We start from the raw sequence: 14,177 nt of genomic DNA, 5'->3' as shown, positions 1-14,177 counted from the left end.
AAAACAAAAATTAACTAATAATATGAAAAAAAAAAAAAAGCAATTTGATCAAAGTTCAATTGGCATAGAAAGTTCAAAAATAAATATTTTACTGTTTTCTCCAGCAATATTTGACGGGTAAAAAAAATATACTTATATTATATGTATAAGTATTTCTTTTTACTGTTTTCTCCAGCAATATTTGGATTTGAATGATCAAGCTGAATTCAAGAGCAAAACTGGCCCATTGATTACTACTAAATGGGCCATTGTTTTGGACCTAAGTTAGACCCATTTAATTGTTTATTAGTCTATATTGTATTATTTCCTGGCCCGTTTCGTAGTAGAATTTCATATCATAATTATTTTTGTAGGATTTCTAATTTTCTTGGACAAAAATTTAGTTATTTCTCCTCTAAATCTTATTATTTGTGCAATAAAAGATTATGGATTCGAATTTAATCAATAAATCTTAGGTTGAGATACCATGTGTGTGCCGAAATGCATCGATTATGATTTCTTAAAATAGATAAACATTTTAATCTGCATCAAAAACAAATATCTCAATAGAAAATACCCTAAAAAAATTAAATACTTGCATTTGCAATTATTTATTGAGGTGATCTCAATTCTTTATTTATTGAGGACGAGATTGTCAACAACAGCAACCTCGTAGTTCTTGTTCGAGAGATGCAACGAAGTAGCCCAACCACAATAGCCATCACCACCGATCACCATGACCTTCTTTGGCGAGGAAGCTTCGTTAGAGCTGTGATCGGACCCTGATCCAGGCTGAACCCTCGTTTCTTGACCCATTGAAACAGCCATAGCATAGACAGTCCGGCATCTCTGCAACCTTTTATCGACCTTGAGAGGAATCCTTCGGAACGGTGATCCAGAAATCCGTAAACTCACAGACACAGAGGGTGTAAGATGGGTCGAAGGCTTGCTGCACGACCTGCTGCCCGAGGAGAGGTTTAAAGAGCAAGACACCAAAGCGGCATGCGCCATACGATGCTAGCTTCGACCAAAACCGTATCTATACCTGGGTATCGCATAATGTAGAGCAACGAGTTAGCATCAAACGAGGCAAGCTTAGATTTATATACAACAACAACATAAAAGGGAGCATAGAACTAGACACACTCAGCCAACAATTAGAGTTACGGTCGCATCTATACCTGGATATCTCGTATGTAAAGCAACGAATTAGCATCAAAACAAGGTGTGCTTAGATGTATACACAACATCAACACAAAAGGAGCATTTAAACATACTCAGCCAACAATCAGTTACTATCTAGAGATCAAGAAACGAGCCTTTCGAATCCTAATACGAACTACATTTTGGCGTTCGAGATTTGGAGACACGACCTATACGAAAACTGCTACAATTTGCAGGGATTAGGCCTTATGCAGGGGCTGAATTAGACAGGAAAAGGAGGGGAAAATCAAGAAAAAAAGTTGCTATTAATCAAAATTATGAACTTATCTTGAACTATTGCTGCTCTAGAAAATACCAAACCATAACCCCCAATTGAAATCACTCGTCATTTAATATAATATGTTCCCAAAAATCAGCAAAATAGTCCACTTTCAGTAGCTCTCAATATCAACGGCATAAAGCAATTTTGAAACAACAACAACAAAAAAAGAAATTGGACTAAATTTTGAAAGTTATACTGTGATATAAAAATTAAAGTTCATGTACAATTCTATGTAATCTAACTATGTTTATGTTATGGAGTTGATACCACCTTTTTGCCCGATGACTGGAATTGATTAGTTCTCCAAAGGAGTAGAGGTGAGTTAAATTAATGAGATAAAGTTATGGCCCACATGTTTAAAGATTTGATTAGTAAAAGTGAGATGATGGAGAAGAAGAGCAGCGCCAGATTCTGCTACCAAGGTCTACAGCCATAGTAGTAGATCTAACATTTAATTAGGGTAGAATTATTCTGCTAGCGCGACCACCTATTTGGAAGAACATAAACTTACAATGTTTTCAAGAAAATTAAAAAATGGAGGAAGAAGAACAACCATACCAGAAAACTGAACAATGGGAATCCAAAATTAAGGAAAACACACACACACACACAGAGTTGATAATCAAGACTCAAACTTTGAGTAATTGAAGTAAAACCCAGCAAAAAAATGCGACAAAAACACACACACACACAGATTGAAGAAAAGGGTCTACCTCTATATGACGATGATGAATGATGATCAAAATAGTATTTCCTATCTTGATTAATTGAATGATTAATAGCTGGAGTACTTTTTTATATGAGTTCGAGCTTCAGTAGCCTAAAAGGAGAAATCAAAATGGATATTCTTCTTTTTTTCAAGATTTTTGCAGAAAATGGGCCATTATTTTGGACCTGAGTTAGGCCCATTTAATTGTTTATTAGTCTATTTATTTTTTTCCCTGGTCCATTTTGTAGTAGAATTTAGTATCATAATTATTTTTGTAGGATTTCTAATTTTCTTGGACACAACTTTAGTTATTTCTCCTCTAAATCTTACTATTTGTTCAATAAAAGATTATGGATTCGAATTTAATCAATAAATTTCAGGTTGAGATGCCATGTGTATGCCGAAATGCATCGATTATGATTTCTTAAAATAAATAAATATTTTATTTTGCATTAAAAATAAATATTTCAATAGTAAATACCCTAAAAAAATTAAATACTTGCATTTGCAATTATTTAAATCAATTGATTAGAAAATACTCCTTCAAAAGAATAATACATAACCACAAGAAAGAAAAATGAGAAATAGAAATTTGTAAAGAAAAAGAAAAGGAAATATTTTGAGCCTACGGTCACGTGATTAATGTTGATACACACCCGACGTGGACATAAGACACTTAAAAATTCAACAAGAATACCCCACTTGATATTAAGACAAATATATTCATCAAGATCGCACGAGTAAATAGCTATAAAAAATGGTTGGACCTGATCTAAAAGGATGGTATTATTTCCGACTAGTCTAAGCTGCATTATTTTTTTTTTGTGTGTGTGTGTATATATATATATTGTTAAGACAACTCTATGCATGAGTATAAAAAAATTATATCAAGACAAAAATAGGAAGAAGAAAAAAAAAAGTAGATTCTTTGAGTGAAGTATGCTTTGTTATTATGATGCATTATTCTTTGCTGAGATGGGAAGTTTTGTATGATTCCATTCTATGTCATTTAACAAAGTTCAAAGCTCCATCCACATCCACCACCCACAGACACAATCAGTTGTAGTTTAGAAGGAAAAAAGTCACACACACACATATAATTTATCAAAAATGGTTGGACCTGACCTAAAAGGATGGTATTATTTCCTACTAGTCTAAGTTGCATTATTTTTTGTATATATATATATATATATATATATATATATATATTTTGTTAAGACAACTCTATGCATGAGTATAAAAAAATTATATCAAGACAAAAATAGGAAGAAGAAAAAGAAAAGTAGGTTCTTTGAGTGAAGTATACTTTGTTATTATGATGCATTATTCTTTGCTGAGATGGGAAGTTTTGCATGATTCCATTCTACGTCTGTTAAATGTTTCCAAAGCTGAAAGCTCCATCGACATCCACCACCCACAGACACAATCGGTTGTAGTTGAGAAGGAAAAAAAAATCACACACACACGTATATATACAATGAGTGGGAAAGGAAATAAGATAGAGGAAGAGGAGGAGGAGACAAAGGTTGTTCATCATTGGAGCCACGAGCATCGTCTTACTCTGGGGGAACCTCGTATAGGAGAAGGATGTTTTGGCTGTGGAAGGCCTTTTAGTGGAGGAGAGAAAGTTTATGCATGTAGATGTTGGCCGGTTGATATCGTATTAGATGAAGAATGTTTGGGAATGCCGAGGAAGATTAGACACGCAATGCACCCACAACACATACTCACTCAACATGTATTCAGCTTTGATGACTACGATGACGGAACACTCACAGGAAAGTTGTGTGCAATCTGCGAAAGTTCTCTTATCAACACGGAGGGGAGAATTTTCTACAACTGTATGAAGGCAGAATGTAGGTTGTGGATGCACATGAGATGCGCGCAGGGTAGTGACATGATGTACGATGCAGCCGATGATGATGACGACGAGCAACATCGCACCATAGATCATCCGAGTCACCCCAACCATGGATTGAAGTTGGTGAGGAGGAGTTGTCGCTTCAAGTGCGATGCTTGCGGCATCACACGCGGGGGGAAGTCCTACATGTGCTGCAAACCTAATTGTCAGTATTGGATCCACGAGAGTTGCGCATCGTTGCCTCAAACCATCGAAAGCGAGTACCACTCTCACTCCCTCTCTCTCTCTTTTCATGTCCCACCTCGATATATGAAATGGAACTTGAAATGTGATGTGTGTGGCAAATATTTACCATCTAAATATTGGATATATCATTGTGAGTTGTGCAGCTATGTTGTCCATCTCAAGTGCGCCTTCAACCCTACTAGGTACGTTGTGATAAATATTCTTGTGTCATTATTTAGACGGTGTTTGGCGAAGCTTATTTCACAGAGTTTAAAAAGAATAACTTATAATTTTTTTTTCAAAAGCTTATAAATTGTCAAAGTATTTCATAATTGAGCTTATAAGAAAATTCTTATTAGAATGAGAAAATTGAAGATAAATTATTGCTTATAAAACTCAAGTAAGGGTGAGAAACTTATGAGTTGTTTTAAGGAACTTATAAGTTCAGTCAAACACCCCCTTAATCATCATCATAAATATTTGTTAATTAGTGTTTTTGTTGGTTGTAGAAGAAATGAGAAAGGGATTATGGAGTTCCCAATAAGTGATGTGGGTGAGGAGCTAATTGGAGGTTTGGTAAAGAGAGAAGGAAGAGCTATATCAATACCTCATCATGATGAAGATTATAAGTTCCATAATCACAAACTCAGATTAGTGTCATCATCTCCGGAAGAAGAAGAAGAAGAAGAAGAAAATAGTAGTGATGATGATGATGGGAAAGATCAAGAATCGCAATTAATATGTGATGGGTGCATTACTCCTATATTCAACCGGAAACAGAGACCATCTTCATCATCATCTTCTTCTTCAAGTAGTAAAGATTACTACTATATGAGTTGCAGCAGTGGATGCAATTACAATCTTCACATGGCGTGCTTCCACTTGCCATCTCGCCTTCCCTCAATTCCACTCCACCACCAATCTGGTCACCACCTGATTCTCAAATCTTGTGACGAACTTCCATCCAAGGAGTGGGAGTGCAAGGTGTGCTCTCTCGACTCAAGTGGGCTGTTCTACGCTTGTACGGAATGCAACTTCATAGCAGACATCAAGTGCGCTTCTCTGCCGGCCACCATATATCACACGGCTCACCCACAACATCCCCTCCACTTTCAATCTGGCGGGGGAGTAGTAACTTACTGTGATGCTATGTGTGGTGAAATCACATACATTTATGGCTGTTACGCGTGCGGCAGCTGTGAGTTCATTGTGCACGTTCGATGCGCTGTACTGGCAGCATCAATCACCAGCCGTAGATGGGACAAGCACCACCCGCTGCTATTGACGTACGACGCCAATCTCAACCATCAAGGTGAATCAATCTACTGCGATGCATGTGAAACAGCAGAAACGAATCCTAAGAGGTGGATGTATCGTTGCCGCCACTGCGATCTATCCATCCATCCCGGCTGCTTGATTTCCACATCCGGGTACTATAGAAACATCAAGTTGGGAAAGGAGTATGTGATTAATGATGCGGCACTTCACCCACCACACCCTCTCGCCCATCAACTTCTCTCAAAACGCCGCTGCGACCTTTGTCATCGGGATAGGTATGAATGGCGAGGATTTCAGTGTGCATCATGCAACTTCTGCGTTTGTTTATACGACTGCGGCGAAAAAATGCTCAATAATGGAAAAATGAAGGCCGTGGAGTGATGTTTTGACTCTTCCTTCTTGTATTGCTTTTGCTTATGTTTTTCTAATGTCTGCATTTATACAAAGCCCATATATTAGACATTTTATATAAGACAGCAAAAACAAAAACTAACTAATAATATTTAAAAAAAAAAAAAGCAATTTGATCAAAGTTCAATTGACATGGAAAGTTCAAAAATAACTAACTATAATTAACACTTACTATAAAAATAATAACGGGTAAAAAGATTGAAACTATTTAACGGGTAAAAAAAATATACTTATATTATATATATACCGTATGAGTTAATGGGATCAATTAGCCGTTCTTGTATAAGAAAAGGAAAAAATGTCCACCCAAATAAAAATATGGAAAAACTAGCATTTTCTAACGTAAATGTGCAATTATACCCTTAATACTGTTACACACTTTTTCACAAAAGTGTGTAATAATGTAAAAGTGTGTCGTTGCGAAAAAGTGTGTAACAGTGTAAAATACACTATTACACACTTTTTTCGTTTCTAAAAAGTGTGTAATAGTATATTTTATATTGTTACACACTAAAAGGGTATTTTAGTCAGAAATGCTATTATTTCCATATTTTTATTTGTATGGCTAGAATTTCCTATGACTAAAAGGTTTTGGCTAGACTAGGGTGCTGCCTCTATAAGTATTTTTTTTTACTGTTTTCTCCAGCAATATTTGGATTTGACTGATCAAGCTGAATTCAAGAGCAAAACTGGCCCATTAATTACTACTAAATGGGCCATTATTTTGGACCTAAGTTAGACCCATTTAATTGTTTATTAGTCTATATTGTATTATTTCCTGGCCCGTTTTGTAGTAGAATTTCATATCATAATTATTTTTGTAGGATTTCTAATTTTCTTGGACAAAAATTTAGTTATTTCTCCTCTAAATCTTATTATTTGTGCAATAAAAGATTATGGATTCGAATTTAATCAATAAATCTTAGGTTGAGATACCATGTGTGTGCCGAAATGCATCGATTATGATTTCTTAAAATAGATAAACATTTTATTCTGCATCAAAAACAAATATCTCAATAGAAAATACCCTAAAAAAATTAAATACATGCATTTGCAATTATTTATTGAGGTGATCTCAATTATTTATTTATTGAGGACGAGATTGTCAACAACAGCAACCTCGTAGTTCTTGTTCGAGAGATGCAACGAAGTAGCCCAACCACAATAGCCATCACCACCGATCACCATGACCTTCTTTGGCGAGGAAGCTTCGTTAGAGCTGTGTTCGGACCCTGATCCGGGCTGAACCCTCGTTTCTTGACCCATCGAAACAGCCATTGCATAGACAGTCCGGCATCTCTGCAACCTTTTATCGACCTTGAGAGGAATCCGTAAACTCACAGACACAGAGGTTGTAAGATGGGTCGAAGGCTTGCTGCCCGAGGAGAGGTTTAAAGAACAAGACACCAAAGCAGCATGCGCCATACGATGCTAGCTTCGACCAAAACTGTATCTATAGCTGGGTATTGGGTAATGTAGAGCAACGAGTTAGCATCAAACGAGGCAAGCTTAGATTTATATACAACAACAACATAAAAGGGAGCATAGAACTAGATACACTCAGCCAACAATTAGAGCTACGGTCGTATCTATACCTTGATATCGCACATGTAAAGCAACGGATTAGCATCAAAATGAAGCGCGCTTAGATGTATACACAACATCAACACAAAAGGAGCATTTAAACATACTCAGCCAACAATCAGTTACTATCTAGAGATCAAGAAACGAGCCTTTCGAATCCTAATACGAACTACATTTTGGCGTTCGAGATTTGGAGACACGACCTATACGAAAACTGCTACAATTTGCAGGGATTAGGCCTTATGCAGGGGCTGAATTAGACAGGAAAAGGAGGAGAAAATCAAGAAAAAAAAGTTGCTATTAATCAAAATTAGGAACCTATCTTGAACTATTGCTGCTCTAGAAAATACCAAAGCCCTAACCCCCAATTGAAATCACTCATCATTTAATATAATATGTTCCCAAAAATCAGAAAAATAGCCCACTTTCAGACTTTCAGTAGCTCTCAATATCAACGGCATAAAGCAATTTTGAAACAACAAAAAAAAAAGAAATTGGAGTAAATTTCCAGCTTACATATACAAGTATATGCAAATTCAAGAAACAAATTTATATTTTGAAAATAAAAAACTAAATAAAAAAAAGCTTTCTTTGCAGCATTAATATCATCGTTATCCAATTTCACACATACCAGAAAATTGAACAATGGGAAGCCAAAATTAAGGAAAATACACACACACACACACAGAGTTGATAATCAATCAATTCCAAGCTCCATCTTAATCAAGACTCAAACTTTGTGAGTAATTGAAGTAAAACCCAGCAAACAAATGCGACAAAAACACACACACACAGAGATTGAAGAAAAGGGTCTCTACCTTTATATGACGGTGTTGAATGATGATCAAAATAGTATTTCCTATCTTGATTAATTGAATGATTAATAGCTACTTTTTTATATGAGTTCGAGCTTCAGTAGCATAAAAGGAGAAATCAAAATGGATATTCTTCTTTTTTTCAAGATTTTTGTAGAAAACCCTCCCGTATTATTATACTCCCTCCGTCCACGAAATGAGTACCCATATTTCCTTTTTCGTCCGTCCACGAAATGAGTACCCATTTCCCTTTTTGGCAAGTGTACCTCACACATCTCTTTAATTAATACACTCAAAAAGTGGGACCCTTAAACTATTCAGACTACACTTCATATATTTCTTAAAACCCGTGCCGTCCACAAATGGGTACTCATTTCGTGGACGGAGGGAGTATATTCTAAGATGGCCCCAAAATGGCATTAAATATTTGGGCTCGAAATTTTTGTAGCCCATTGATTACTACTAAATGGGACATTATTTTGGACCTGAGTTAATTAGGCCCATTTAATTGCTTATTAGTCCATTTATTTTATTCCCTGGCCCGTTTTGTAGTAGAATTTCATCTTATTATTTGTTCAATAAAAGATTATGGATTCGAATTTAATCAATAAATTTCAGGTTGAGATTCCACGTGTATGCCGAAATGCATCGATTATGATTTCTTAAAATAAATAAACATTTTATTCTGCATCAAAAATAAATATCTCAATAGTAAATACCCTAAAAAAATTAAATACTTGCATTTGCAATTATTTAAATCAATTGATTAGAAAATACTTCAAAAGAATAATACATAACCACAAGAAGGAAAAATGAGAAATAAAAATTTGTAAAGAAAAAAAAGAAAAAGAAAAGGAAAGGAGATATTTTGAGCTTACGGTCACGTGATTAATGTCAATACACACCCGACGTGGACATAAGACACTTAAAAATTCAACAAGAATACCCCACTTTATATTAAGAAAAATATATTCATCAAGATCGCACGAGTAAAGAGCTATCAAAAATGGTTGGACCTAATCTAAAAGGATGGTATTATTTCCGACTAGTCTAAGCTGCATTATTTTGTGTGTGTGTGTATATATATATATATATATATTGTTAAGACAACTCTATGCATGAGTATAAAAAAATTATATCAAGACAAAAATAGGAAGAAGAAGAAAAAAAGTAGATTCTTTGAGTGAAGTATGTTTTGTTATTATGATGCATTATTCTTTGCTGAGATGGGAAGTTTTGTATGATTCCATTCTATGTCATTTAACAAAGTTCAAAGCTCCATCCACAGAGACGGAGACAGGGGGGTGGCTGGTAGTGGCCACCGCCCCCCCTCAAAATTTTAAATTTTTCTATGTATATATATGCATAAATATATAAATGTATATAAATATTTATTTAAATATATATGTGTATATAATTTTTTTAGTGGCTCATTCTATGATCGAGCCCAATATAATTTCTACTTAAAATCCAATTTAATAAGTTGAACTAAACAAAATTCATTTAATAAAATATAGTGAAACTTGGTTATACAAAAGTTGATTTGCTTGTTATATTCACTCATATATACTTAACTTAAGGATAATCGTGTTGTTTAAAACTATATAATCTATGAAAATATTGTTCATTATTATTATTACTATTATTATTATACTTGTCTTTTAATAGAAAATGTATGAAATGCCCAAAAAAAAATTGTTTGTTATTTAGATTATGCTTGTCTTTTAATAAAAAAAATGCCTAAAATATATGAAATGTTCAAAAAAAAAATTGTAATGTATTGAAACTAATTTGTAATATATTGAAACTATATAATCTATGAAAATGTTGTTTGTTATTATTATTATTATGCTCGTATTGTAATAAAAAAAATGCCTTAAATATACGGAAGCCCAAAAAAATTTTTATCAGGGGCGGCCCCCGAACCCCCGTAGTAAATTCAGCCCCCCCTAAACTTAATTCCTGGCTCCGTCCCTGTCCATCCACATCCACCACCCACAGACACAATCAGTTGTAGTTTAGAAAGAAAAAAGTCACACACACACATATAATTTATAAAAAATGGTTGGACCTGACCTAAGAGGATGGTATTATTTCCTACTAGTCTAAGTTGCATTATTTTTTGTATATATATATATATATTTTTGTTAAGACAACTCTATGCACGAGTATAATTAAATTATATCAAGACGAAAATAGGAAGAAGAAAAGAAAAGTAGATTCTTTGAGTGAAGTATACTTTGTTATTATGATGCATTATTCTTTGCTGAGATGGGAAGTTTTGGATGATTCCATTCTATGTCTGTTAAATGTTTCCAAAGCTCAAAGCTCCATCGACATCCACCACCCACAGACACAATCAGTTGTAGTTGAGAAGATAAAAAATCACACACACACATATACAATGAGTGGGAAAGAAAATAAGATAGAGGAAGAGGAGGAGGAGACGAAGGTTGTTCATCATTGGAGCCACCAGCATCGACTTACTCTGGGGGAACCTTGTATAAGAGAAAATTGTTCTGGCTGTGGAAGGCTTTTTAATGGAGGAGAGAAAGCTTATGCATGTAGATGTTGGCCGGTTGGTATCGTATTAGATGAAGAATGTTTGGGAATGCCGAGGAAGATTAGACACGCAATGCACCCACAACACATACTCACTGATCATCATGTATTCAGCTATGATGAATACCGTCACAGAACACTCGCAGGAAAGTTGTGTGCAATCTGCGAAAGTTCTCTTATCAACCGCCGAACTTTTCTTGCCAACATGGAGGGGAGCATATTCTACAAATGTACGAGGGCAGAATGTATGTTGTGGATGCATATGAGATGCGCGCAGGGTAGTGACATGATGTACAATGCAGCCGATGATGACGACGACGATGACGAGCAACATCGCACCATAGATCATCCGAGTCACCCCAACCATGGATTGAAGTTGGTGAGGAGGAGTTGTCGCTTCAAGTGCGATGCTTGCGGCATCACACGCGGGGTGAAATCCTACATGTGCTGCATAGCTAATTGTCAGTATTGGATCCACGAGAGTTGCGCATCGTTGCCTCAAACCATCGAAAGCGAGTACCACTCTCACCCCCTCTCTCTCTCTTTTCATGTCCCACCTTCATATATGAGAAGGGACTTGAAATGTGATGTGTGTAAAACTTATTTACCGTTTAAATATTGGATATATCATTGTGAGTTGTGCAGCTATGTTGTCCATCTCAACTGCGCCTCCAACGCCACTAGGTACGTTGTGATCAATATTCTTGTGTCATTACTTAGACGGTGTTTGGCGAAGCTTATTTCACAGAGTGTAAAAAGAATAGCTTATAAAAAATGTTTCAAAAGTTTATGAATTGTCAAAGTATTTCATAATTGAGCTTATAAGAAAATTCTTGTTAGAATGAGAAAATTGAAGATAAATTATTGCTTATAAAACTCAAGTAAGGGTGAGAAACTTATGAGTTGTTTTAAGGAACTTATAAGTTCAGTCAAACACCCCCTTAATCATCATCATAAAGATTTGTTAATTTGTGTTTTTGTTGGTTGTAGAAGAAATGAGAAAGGGATTATGGAGTTCCCAATAAGTGATGTGAGTGAAGAGCTAATTGGAGGTTTGGTAAAGAGAGAAGGAGGAGCTATATCAATACCTCATCATGATGAAGATTATAAGTTCCACAATCACAAACTCAGATTAGTGTCATCATCTCCCGAAGAAGAAGAAGAAGAAAATAGTAGTGATGATGATGATGGGAAAGATCAAGAATCGCAATTAATATGTGATGGGTGCATTACTCCTATATTCAACCGGAAACAGAGACCATCTTCATCATCATCTTCTTCTTCAAGTAGTAAAGATTACTACTATATGAGTTGCAGCAGTGGATGCAATTACAATCTTCACATGGCGTGCTTCCACTTGCCATCTCGCGTCCCCTCCATTCCACTCCACCACCAATTTGGTCACCACCTGATTCTCAAATCTTCTGACAAACTTCCATCCGATGAGTGGGAGTGCGAGGTGTGTGAACTCAAGTCAAGTGGGCTGTTCTACGCTTGCACAAAATGCGACTTCATAGCAGACATCAAGTGCGCATCTCTGCCGGCCACCATATATCACACGGCTCACCCACAACATCCCCTCCACTTTCAATCTGGCGGGGCACAACTTTACTGTGATGCTATGTGTGGTGACTTCGTATACAGCAACAACTATTACGCGTGTGGCAACTGTGAGTTCATTGTGCACGTTCGATGCGCTGTGCTGCCAGCATCAATCACCAGCCGTAGATGGGACAAGCACCACCCGCTGCTATTGACGTACGACGCCAATCTCAACCCTCAAGGTGAATCAATCTACTGCGATGTATGTGAAAGAGCAGCAACGAATCCTAAGAGGTGGATGTATCGCTGCCGCCACTGCGATCTATCCATCCATCCCGGCTGCTTGATTTCCACATCCGGGTACTATAGAAACATCAAGTTGGGAAAGGAGTATGTGATTAATGATGCGGCACTTCACCCACCACACCCTCTCGCCTATCAACTTCTCTCAAAACGCCGCTGCGACCTTTGTCGTAGGTATATGTATGAAGAGCCAGGATTTCAGTGTGCATCATGCAACTTCTGCGTTTGTTTATACTACTGCGGTGCCGAAATGCTCAGAAAGGGAGACATGAAGGCCGTGGAGTGATGTTTTACCTCTTTCTTCTTGTATTGCTTTTGCTTATGTTTTTTCTCTCAACGTTGAGAGGGTTTTTTCTTTGTTTGTTTTATTTTCTATGTTTTAGTGTTTGTGATGTCTTTTGTCGAGTTCTTGTTTCTATGTATGCATTTATACAAAAACAAAAACTAACTAATACAATATAAAAAAATAAATAAAAGTAATTTGATCAAAGTTCAATAATTTACAAGGTATTAATCACATACCATTGATTGATATCGTTTATAATTAATTTAGATAAAGAAAGGCTATAGTCATAATTTTGATGTTAAATATATAATTTATCAAAACTTAGGCTATACAAAACATAAATCAAAGTTGATACTATATATAGATAAAAATTTATTGAAAATTCAGGATATAAACTATAATTAACACTTACTATAAAAATAATAATTATTTGTTCTTCAAAAGAATTGTTATTGTTATTATTGTAATAACAGGTAAAAAGATTGAAACTATTTAACGCAAAAATAGAAAAAGAGAGAGTTAGATTAAGAAGAAATAAAATAGAAAAACAGAGTTAGATTTAGTTTCATCCCTTGAAAAAGACTAAAGAGGTAACATGTAAAAACTTATTTTTGCTATATCTATATATATATATATATGTTTATTGTTATGACAGTTTTATTTTGTTTATATGTTTGAGGGGATTTGCACGTATAACAATATAAAAAGGAAAAGATGAATGACGCAAGAAGGAGTATTAACTTGTACTCAAATTGGGTCCAAATCGAACACAAAATTTGATAACATAAATTAATTGGGCCTATTTTGAGCTCATCAACTCTCAACATGAACTTATTTTGAAAATCCTACAAATTATATAACATAAATAATTTATATACACTAGATCCCAAATCCTACACACTCGATTATATAACATAAATACTTTCAAATTATATAACATAAATAATTTATGGAAATCTTTTATTTTCTTGTTTTAACCAAGCGCTTAGTGTCACGCGATTAATGTTAATACACACTCGACGTAGACATAATAAGACACTTAAAATTTCAAGAAGAATACCTCACTTGATATCAAGACAAATATATTCCTCGATATCACACAAGTAGAGAGCTTTTAAAAATAGTTCGACCTGATC

The 14,177-nt window shown here is 35.3% G+C and overlaps 4 protein-coding genes across 6 annotated transcripts; 3 read left to right on the top strand and 1 right to left on the bottom strand.

Moving 5' to 3' along the window:
* Positions 1-489: 489 nt before the first annotated feature.
* Positions 490-8,484, bottom strand: LOC131015472 (UDP-sulfoquinovose synthase, chloroplastic-like). 3 transcript variants are annotated; one of them, XR_009098506.1, is made up of 2 exons: positions 1,161-2,014; positions 490-1,024 (listed from the first exon to the last, which is right to left on the bottom strand). XR_009098506.1 is itself a non-coding variant. In XM_057943896.1 (2 exons), the coding sequence occupies exon 2, from the start codon at positions 988-990 to the stop codon at positions 613-615; it is 378 nt and encodes a 125-aa protein (XP_057799879.1). In that variant the 5' UTR covers positions 991-1,024; positions 8,352-8,484; the 3' UTR covers positions 490-612. The 3 variants fall into 3 exon arrangements, 2 of the variants coding, with proteins under 2 accessions (XP_057799879.1, XP_057799878.1); XM_057943896.1 differs by lacking the exon at positions 1,161-2,014 and adding an exon at positions 8,352-8,484; XM_057943895.1 differs by lacking the exon at positions 1,161-2,014 and adding an exon at positions 2,179-2,304.
* On the top strand, positions 3,596-4,589 carry LOC131015422 (protein VACUOLELESS GAMETOPHYTES-like). The gene has a single exon (XM_057943809.1). The coding sequence runs from the start codon at positions 3,652-3,654 to the stop codon at positions 4,570-4,572; it is 921 nt and encodes a 306-aa protein (XP_057799792.1). The 5' UTR covers positions 3,596-3,651; the 3' UTR covers positions 4,573-4,589.
* On the top strand, positions 4,584-5,919 carry LOC131015389 (uncharacterized). Its single transcript, XM_057943770.1, has one exon. It carries the CDS (start codon positions 4,678-4,680, stop codon positions 5,917-5,919), a length of 1,242 nt encoding a protein of 413 aa, XP_057799753.1. The 5' UTR covers positions 4,584-4,677.
* Positions 8,485-10,610: 2,126 nt separating the features above from the next.
* On the top strand, positions 10,611-13,176 carry LOC131015343 (uncharacterized). Its single transcript, XM_057943711.1, has 2 exons — positions 10,611-11,594; positions 11,901-13,176. The coding sequence occupies exons 1-2, from the start codon at positions 10,753-10,755 to the stop codon at positions 13,039-13,041; spliced, it is 1,983 nt and encodes a 660-aa protein (XP_057799694.1). The 5' UTR covers positions 10,611-10,752; the 3' UTR covers positions 13,042-13,176.
* The last annotated feature ends 1,001 nt before the right edge of the window (positions 13,177-14,177 follow it).

Source organism: Salvia miltiorrhiza, chromosome 3 (assembly GCF_028751815.1).
Source record: "Salvia miltiorrhiza cultivar Shanhuang (shh) chromosome 3, IMPLAD_Smil_shh, whole genome shotgun sequence".
Lineage (NCBI taxonomy): Eukaryota > Viridiplantae > Streptophyta > Magnoliopsida > Lamiales > Lamiaceae > Salvia > Salvia miltiorrhiza.
This window is presented reverse-complemented; position numbering and strand designations above follow the sequence as displayed.